The following is a 9,411-nucleotide window of genomic DNA, read 5'->3' on the forward strand; positions in this document are numbered from 1 at the left end:
TGGGTACCATAGACTGACATACATAATGATATATCTTTATACATATATACTAATATATAAATCTACAGTGGTTTTTACGGATGTTCCGTTATAACTACTGAACCATGCATCCGATCGACTTGAAACTTGGTATCCATGTAGAAAATACATGTACTTAATGGATAGGCTAATATTTATATGAGTGTTGGTCTCCCTACACCAGTTGCGGGGTCGTTAATGATGAGAATCTTTGTGGGGGTGAGAAATAAAAGTGTTAATATTAAATGCCCAGCGAAGCGGACGGGTATAGCTAGTATTATTATATAGATAATAAAAAACCGGACAAAGTGCAAAAAAAAATATTCATCACAAGGATGTTTGCCCGATGTGGGAATCGAACCCACGACCCTCGGCGCAAGCGTTAGGAGATCTAACTATTGCGGTTTTTTATCCAAAGTTTAGACTAATCCCTTAGGATGCTTTCATTATACGGTTGAGTTAAGGGCTTTCTGTATGAGTAGAAAGCGATCGTGAGGTTTCTCACCCTGAAGCCTTAACCGTTGGTTGGTTTCGTAGTGTTTCTTAAAAATTGTATCTTCAATTCTTCAAAGGACAATGCCCAAAAAATGGGCCAACTTTGTGTTAAAACTATTTGTACTTGAAAAACTATGCCTTATTTTTTCACATTGTTTAATTTATGTATCAACATTTATTTCAACCTGGCATTGCTTTACAAAAAAAAAATACTTATTTGATAACATTGAAGTCTTAATAGTTAGTTTGTTTCGTAAAGTGTTTCTTAAAAATTATGTCTTCAATCATTTAAATTCGTTTTTTTTTTTTTAATAATTATATTATGAGTATAAAACTTCTCACCTCTGATAATTCGTGTCGCAACAGCAGAGGCAGCGATATACTGGTGATATCATTACTGCAAGCCGCTTTCAGGATGTTACGTAAGCCGAGGATTACCGGATGACGAGACGTGATATCACCTGGACAACAAATCCAGATATTGACATTTCAACGATCATAACAAAGGTTCCTTGAATATATTCGCAAAGCATTAAAAATAATCTAAATGTAATTTAATAAGGAGGGAATAAATGTTCGGATTAACACAACATAAATAAGTCTTATGGAGTATTCAGATACATTTATTGTTAGGTGAGGCAAATTCTCTTACCATAAACAGGACAAGTTAATAGATGAATGTTTTAAAGAAATTTGTAAGATTTCAATTATTCAATTGAAACAACTCAACTATGCTTGTATTTTTTTACATAAAAACTAAGCAGTAAAACCTACCTACCACTATTTACTCTGCACTACTTTTGGTTGACTCGTAGAGAATGCCTTAGGTTTTAAGTCCGCTAATGTAAATTTTACATGAAGTGTAATAAATAAATAATTTTTTTTTTTAATATTTTTATTGCTTAGATGGTTGGACGAGCTCACAGCCCACCTGGTGTTAAGTGGTTACTGGAGCCTATAGACATCTACAACGTAAATGCGCCACCCACCTTGAGATATAAGTTCTAAGGCCTCAGTATAGTTACAACGGCTACCCCACCCTTCGAACCGAAACGCATTACTGCTTCACGGCGGAAATAGGCGGGGTGGTGGAACCTGCCCGTGTGGACTCCCAAGAGGTCCAACCTCCAGTAATAATAGTAATAAATAAAATTTCGGACATTCCCATATACTGTTGGTTCATAGTGCATAATGTAATTGTCTTAATAATTTTAAACAAAAATCTCTTTATCATGTTACAGTGGAGCCGTGTTATGGGAGCGTTATACAATTTAAGTTAGTGTCCAAAAATCGAACGTCACTTCAGAATTATATTCTCTCAGCGGCCGGACTATAGTCAACATGTATACACTCATATCAGAGACGCGTTACGAATAATTCAATCGTGAGGGCGATCAAAAGTGTAGAAGTTTTTTTGCGGGCGACCACACTTACCGGATCTCAGAGAAGAGTCGTCGGCAACAAGATGGAAGACAACGTGCACGTCAGCCAAGTTGCTGTGCTTAGTCAGGTATATGTCTCCAGTCTGCAGGTTTTGTCTCCATCTGTTCCTAAATGGGTTGTTGTGGGTTTGCGTGTTATTGCTGTCGTTTTGTTCTTTGCTGCGCTGAGTGTTACGGCGTTCGACCTGTATCAAGGTACTATCAATTTTAACCACATATTTTTACGTCGGTAAGAGCAACGCCATCTATCGTCGAACAGCAGAAACGAACATCAAAAGAACTAGTAAAATCGAGAACGCTCGAGAAGTACAACGCCATCTATTATCAAACAGCGGAAACGCATATCGAAACTACTCGACCTGTCAGGAATGTTCTCGATAATTCTAGGGATGTTGTACCGACTATAAAAGCGTTGCAGAGATATCACGAAGCAGTTAGTAACCGGAACTACTCGAAGCGAAACAACGAACGGATCACCTGAAGCGAAGCGGAAGAAGTGAATTATAAAGTGTAAAGTGTTCTGTGGGTGTTCTAAGTGTTAATACAGTTTTAATTTGTACTTCGGTAGAATTTTTATTTATCCTAAGCCCCAGCGCGTAACAATTTAATGTTATGAAAATTATTCTTTATTGGACAACAAAAAAAAAAATGGTAAACATAATTGTAACAATAATGAAAGAGATTAGAGGTTTAGCGGCGAACGAATAAGTATCACGTGACATCCTGTATTTTTAAGTTCATAACATAAGCGTCATAATGTAGATCACGCATAGCTGTAAGGGTAAGAACACATTATCTTTAAATAGCATTTCACTACTCACTGGCTCCTTGACTTTCTTGCTGATTTCCCGCAATTGATACTCGACGTCGTGGAAGTGATACTCCGTCGAGGACTTGGCCGCGTCCACTAGCTGTGTGGTGGGGGGCGAGGGTCGTTCAGGGGGAGACTCGCTGAGGAGAATCACCGCTGATAGTTCCGATGAATACAACGATAGGGAAGTTTGGAGGCGACGTGACGATTCTGTAGGGCTGGACAAAAAATATTGAGAAAGGATTAATCTCAAAGGGTACAAATAAGTTGTGATTTTTTTTGGGGGCTACATGAGTCAATCAGCTCACAGCCCACGTGATGTTAAGTGGTTACCGGAGCCCACCTCGAGATATGAGTTCTAAGGTCTCAGTTTTTACAGTACAGCGGCTGCCCCGCCTTCAAGCCGAAACGCATTACTGCTTCACGGCAGAAATAGGCAGGGCGGTGGTACCTACCCGTGCGGACTCACGAGACGCCCTGCCACAGTAATTACGCAAATTATAATTTTGTGAGTTTAATTTTTATTATACGATGTTATGGTGCATGGTTGTAATGAGCCTTACAACCAGTAAATGTCAGTTGGCTATTTTTATTTATTTTTTATTGCTTAGATGGGTGGACGAGCTCACAGCCTACCTGGTGTTAAGTGGTGGTTACTGGAGCCCATAGACATCTACAACGTAAATGCGCCACCCACCTTGAGATATAAGTTCTGAGGTCTCAGTATAGTTACAACGGCTGCACCACCCTTCAAACCGAAACGCATTACTGCTTCATGGCAGAAATAGGCAGGGCGGTGGTATCTACCCGTGCGGACTCACAAGAGATCCTACCACCAATAAATGCGATGTAAAGGCGATGTCGGTATTTTGTTAGGAAAAGCTCACCCACTCTCATGTGAATCTCTGGGTCGCTCTTTACGACCTCAAAAGGAAGAGACAACGCGGTGCTACTCCAGATCACCGCACAGCCAAAACGACTCAAGAACTCTGTAGGCCAGGAACTTACTTGTCATGATCAACATTGCACAGGTCGAGCAGGTCCATAGCGACAATGCGAATGTTGTGCGTCTGTTTGAGTTGACTTCCGAGGTGTATGGTGAAGCTTTCTTCAAGACGAGGTCGGGTTGGAGCCTCGGGTAGGGATGAGCATGGAGACGGCGAGAATATACCCAGCGGAGAATTGCTGTGTATTTGTTAAAATCAAATATCAGAGAACCGGACTCCGATAACTATTTCCTTAGCGATGTGGGGTAAAAAAAAATTTTTTTATTCCTTAGATGGTTAGACGAGCTCACACCCGGTGTTAAGTAGTTACTGGAGCCCATAGACATCTACAACGTAAATGCGCCACTCAGCTTGAGATATAAGTTCTAAGGTCTCAGTATAGTTACAACGGCTGCCCCACCCTTCAAACCGAAACGCATTACTGCTTCACGGCAGAAATAGGCGGGGTGGTGGTACCTACCCGTGCGGACTCACAAGAGGTCCTACCACCAGTGAAAAGGCCAGGCCAGTATACCTCATATTTAGCAGTTAGTGAAATCTATAGATACCAGAATATGGTGCTCTACTTGTATTGATCTTAGAGTGATGTTATGTAGCCTATAGCCTTCCTCAATAATTGGGCTATCTAACACTGAAAGATTTTTTTTAATCGGACCGGTAGTTCCTGGGATTAGCATGTTGAAACAAACAAACTCTTCAGCTTTTATTTGTATATTAGTATAAATTACGGTAAGCTAAAAAAATTGTCTTTTGAGTCAACATTTAAAAATATGTAGAATATAATATGATTACCATTTGAAGAATGTAAAAAATGGATGTTCTTATCTTTTTTTTTTAAACTACAGTTATATTTTGAGGTCTTACACAAAAAGTTATTAATTCAAAACTTGAGGCAAGCATAGTAATTATTAGTAGAAAAAAATTATATAATGAAAATTTAAAATGCTTTTAAAGTAATAACAGTTAGTGGACTGTTTTGATTTGTAATTGTCTACCTTGGTGTATGCAAGGCTGATGTGGTCTGGTACTCCTGCAAAGTCGCCATTAGCCATGCTCTGTGATGTGTTCTTTGCGTTTGACACAAGGCGTCCAGCTGAGATCCCCATCGGCCTGAAACTAAGGCTTGCTCTTCAAACTGCTGGGTGGCTAATTCATTGATCTCAACTTCTGTGGTTGAAGTGTTCAGAAGACGTACTTTTTCTTCCATTTCTTCAGTTTGTCTGGTTATGAGATGAATGAGAAATATTAGTTTTTTTATTGATCATTTTAAAATTTGTCCCTTAATTAATGTATTAATACTGTTTTTGCAAAATATAAATTAATATTACAATATAGCAATGTATTATGAAATATCTGCATTCATATTCTCACAGATATAACGAAGGGCAAAAGAATATTTACAATATTATAAAAATTAAAATATTTTTACTAACAATCACGCCACGTTAACTGGTCCCGTGATAAGTTCGTAAAGAACTTGTGTTACAGGTACCAGAATGATAACGGATATAAATGTAAGATTTTTATTATACACATACATATATTTAATATACATCCATAACCCTGGAAAAGACATTTATATTTATCATACAAATATCTTCCCTTGGCGGGATTCGAACCCGCAACCCCTTTGTGTAGTGACCATGTCACTTACCACTACACCAGACGGGCGTTAAATTATATTCAATCATAAATTTTGTTTAACGTACATTTTTTTTTTTTATATTTCACCTTGTTATTTTAGTTGGATGACAGTGAAAAACTTACTTTTGTGTCAGTTTTACGATATCATCATCTCTATTCTTTAAGGTATTCATAACGGTTTTGGCATAGGAGTTTTCTACTTGTAGAATGGTCTCCAGAGCTGGTGAGTGAACTAATTTGTGGTATGCTACTGCAAATACCTGGTTAAAAAATAGCATTAACACAAATAATTTCAGAACTATGAAAATAACTGGAGATCCAACTTATTTTAATTTACTGGTGGTAGGACCTCTTGTGAGTCCGCGCGGGTAGGTACCACCTATTTCTGCCATGAAGCAGTAATGCGTTTCGGTTTGAAGGGTGGGGTAGCCGTTGTAACTATACTTGAGACCTCAGAACTTATATCTCAAGGTGGGTGGTGCATTTACGTTGTAGATGTCTATGGGCTCCAGTAACCAGTTAACACCAGGTGGGCTGTGAGCTCGTCCATCCGTCTAAGCAATAAAAAATATATAAAAAAAGACGTTTATTACCTCTTCATCTGGGGTTCCTTTTTGTTCTGCGAATTCCACAACGTTCTCTTTAAAGAGCTTTTCCCATTTTTGAACAACATCATCTAAGTTTATTTCATTATTCTTTAGTTTGTTCAATAATTCTTCATCTCTTTCGTTGTGAAATCTTTTTGTTTCGTCAGCTACAAATTCTGATAGTCTATCGTTTAATTCTAAAATAATTTATTGAAATGAGTACTTTAAAGCTGTGAGCGTTTAAGATGATTTTAAGACTAGTTTTTTTATTGGCGCTGATGTGCTTACAAGCCATCTGATTATATATATTTATATCGAGGGGTAAATGGCTGTTTGGTTTAAGCGCCATTTTGCTTAATATGCAGCATTTATATTTGTGATTAATTTGGTATTAGCATAGTGTTTTATTTGTTATTAGCATCAATATTTCGATGTTTTAAATTGAACTTCAATTGATTTTACTCCTTTGAAACAGTTGAAGAAATTTTTCATTATGACAATATTTCCAAATTATAAATTTTAAATGGCTTTCATGTAAAGTTGCAAAAATGTTGTTTAAACCAAATAGTATTTCACCCCTCAATATAAACATAACTGTTCCCCATTAAATCACCCCAAGTTTAGATATTTTCTGGCATTCTTCTATTGGCCACACACATACAAGACATGAAAGTACTCTCTCTCTGAATAGTTTATTTATTAAACAAAGATACTGACTCCAAATGCAATTCAAACCTGAACCTAAAGTATTACTATATCAATGAGGCCATTCATAGCAAATGTGGTTGCTTTAAATTGTGATAACAGCCATCCCTACATTGAGGACAAAATCATTGATTACTTGGAGACAAATGGGTGACAAGATAGAAGTAAAAACTGTGAGTTTATTTTCCCATTACAGGTACTAACATTTTGAAGTGGTATACTGTTTGATTCAAATTTGCATGTCATTTATCAAGTCAACACTTTGTGAACTCTTGAGCCTGTCTAACTACAATAAACTTTTGTGAACTTAAATCTTTTGACTTTAAGATTCAAATTCGGTACATATAATTTGCGAAAGTAGGCGTCTCTGTTTTGAACATTATTTCATCGAGCTATTTAAGCTTTTCGGATTTTTTGTAATTTCTTTTTTTTTATTATATTAAATTTTCTTTTTCTTAAAGAGTAGTCAATGCGTAAAGTACATATCAAAAGAGCCATTACCTTCTTCTAAATATACTGGAATGTGAAACATATTTATAACTCTTTGTACGAGCTCTCTCGTGGAACCATCATACGGAATATCCACAGGAACTTCTAGATTGAACAAGACATTTTCGTTCGTGCATGTTGGAAATGAATATTTAAAGGTTTTTGTTGTATTTTGAATTGTTTCTGAAATCATTGCTATAAGCAATCAGTTTATGTATGTACATACATTAATAACAAATAATAACAATGTAAACTTGGACTTTTTTGACATTGAAAACTTCTAGTTAAATAGTGGTTTAGTCTTTCCAGTACTCGAACGAAGTATGTAAGTATCATACAGCCCAATATTTTATTTGTTTTAAAGATACGCTATGCTTGTTCTGTGATAAATGAAACGGACCGAATACAATATTAAATGATGGATTTATAAAAATAAATTGAACACAATGATGAAGATGATATTAGATGAGACAATTATCGTTTCAATAAAGTGGTGGTAATCTATTGAGTGTTTCAACAACTGTTTGAATAAACCCGAGAAACAACGTTGTGATTTTGTCTAATTCACCGAAACTTATACATTTTCAAATAAAATATGTACTCGGTTATTATATGATTACGTTTAAAATACGTCTACCATTACCGACTCTAGTAATTTTAGTGACGTTACTACTGATTCCCACTACATTAAGAGTAAAAGTTTTCTGTGCTTTAGATCCACCTAACAAGACTGCTTATTCTTTCTACAGTAAGTTTATAAACTGTAAGGTTTATAGATTATTTCAAAATTTATCGAGAACGCTACTTCTTCCACACTACTACTACCACCACCACTTTCTAATCAGCAGGAAGTAGCAACATCACCCTTTTCACTTAACATTGAAGTTTAGGCAGTTAAAATTATACAGTCCTCGGAGACTACGTTCTTCTGCTCCAAGAACGTATAAAATATATGTCCGACGAAAGAGTTCCATTCTATGTAGGATTTGAGCCTTTACTGGTGGTAGGACCTCTTGTGAGTCCGCACGGGTAGGTACCACCACCCCGCCTATTTCTGCCGTGAAGCAGTAATGCGTTTCGGTTTGAAGGGTGGGGTAGCCGTTGTAACTATACTTGAGACCTTAGAACTTATATCTCAAGGTGGATGGCGCATTTACATTGTAGATGTCTATGGGCTACAGTAACCACTTAACACCAGGTGGGCTGTGAGCTCGTCCACCCATCTAAGCAATAAAAAAAAAGACAAAGAGAATGAGTTGTGGTCAGTGGTGGTTGTTGTCAGTGGTGGTTGTTGTCAGTGGTTAGTGGTTATTTATAATCTCATTTTTGATGTAATATATACGCAGGAATCTGCGTGCAAGTACCAATTTTTAATACTAAAGTACGTATTTCACGCACGTTCATGAACGGCTTTCACGCTGAATGAAAGACATGACAGAAAAAGTAAGTCCATCAATTTATAAACTTGAATAATTAGGTACTGTTGGTAGGTCGGCTTGCTATTACCTATCAATTATTGCTGCCGAGACGCAACCAGGTGTTTCAGTTAGAAAGTTGGGACATCAAACAGTACAATTGAGATTTTGAATTCATATCATGTATTGAGTGGTGCATATAGTGTAGGAATTAATTCCAGAGTCTGGTAAAATCTTAGGCTTAATCATCAGATAGCAATGATTAAAAGAATAATCGAAAATGGCCAATTTGAATGTTTCGCGTGTTAAGGCATGATAAGCATATGTATGTATATTATATCTACTAGTTTCATTGTTCGTGAAAGGATAAATGGATAATAAAATAAAAATAGAAAGAAAAAAGCATTCGGTAGTGATTGAGAACAAGCTCAGAATAGACTGAAACAGAATATTGACTCCACATGGTGTAGAATGACATGGATGTGGATGGATAGGAGATAGAGTGGTCCTAATTAACGGCCAAGCTGTGGCAAAGGGAACTGGGGCTTCACGGTCACGGCACACGTCAAAATGGACAAGACCTTTAATCTTTTTTTGGACTAATGGAACAAGTTATGAATGCATATGTGTGTGAGTGTGTGAGTGTTAAGTGTAATAATAAGATAAGTTTTGTACAAAATACGACCCAATGGGTTTTTCGTCATTTCATTCAGACTTTAAGTAACTTTATTGGTAAAATTAATATAATGAACACATAGCATTCCACAGAATCCCATTTTCAATCAAACAGTAGCACAA

At 36.8% G+C, this 9,411-nt stretch overlaps 1 protein-coding gene across 1 annotated transcript in view; it reads right to left on the reverse strand.

Moving 5' to 3' along the window:
- Window positions 1–7,483, reverse strand: part of LOC101739151 (protein C12orf4 homolog) — an 8,721-nt gene extending 1,238 nt beyond the window's left edge. Inside the window, exons 1-8 of the mRNA XM_004922028.4 lie at window positions 7,211–7,483; window positions 6,011–6,201; window positions 5,541–5,677; window positions 4,769–4,993; window positions 3,775–3,951; window positions 2,777–2,984; window positions 1,948–2,140; window positions 856–974 (exon numbers count right to left, since the gene is read on the reverse strand). Coding sequence (XP_004922085.1) covers window positions 856–974; window positions 1,948–2,140; window positions 2,777–2,984; window positions 3,775–3,951; window positions 4,769–4,993; window positions 5,541–5,677; window positions 6,011–6,201; window positions 7,211–7,391 — 1,431 coding nt within the window. The 5' untranslated portion in view covers window positions 7,392–7,483. The remainder of the gene's footprint in view (window positions 1–855; window positions 975–1,947; window positions 2,141–2,776; window positions 2,985–3,774; window positions 3,952–4,768; window positions 4,994–5,540; window positions 5,678–6,010; window positions 6,202–7,210) is intronic.
- Window positions 7,484–9,411: the final 1,928 nt, after the last annotated feature.

Source organism: Bombyx mori, chromosome 26 (assembly GCF_030269925.1).
Source record: "Bombyx mori chromosome 26, ASM3026992v2".
In the NCBI taxonomy this organism is placed as follows: domain Eukaryota; kingdom Metazoa; phylum Arthropoda; class Insecta; order Lepidoptera; family Bombycidae; genus Bombyx; species Bombyx mori.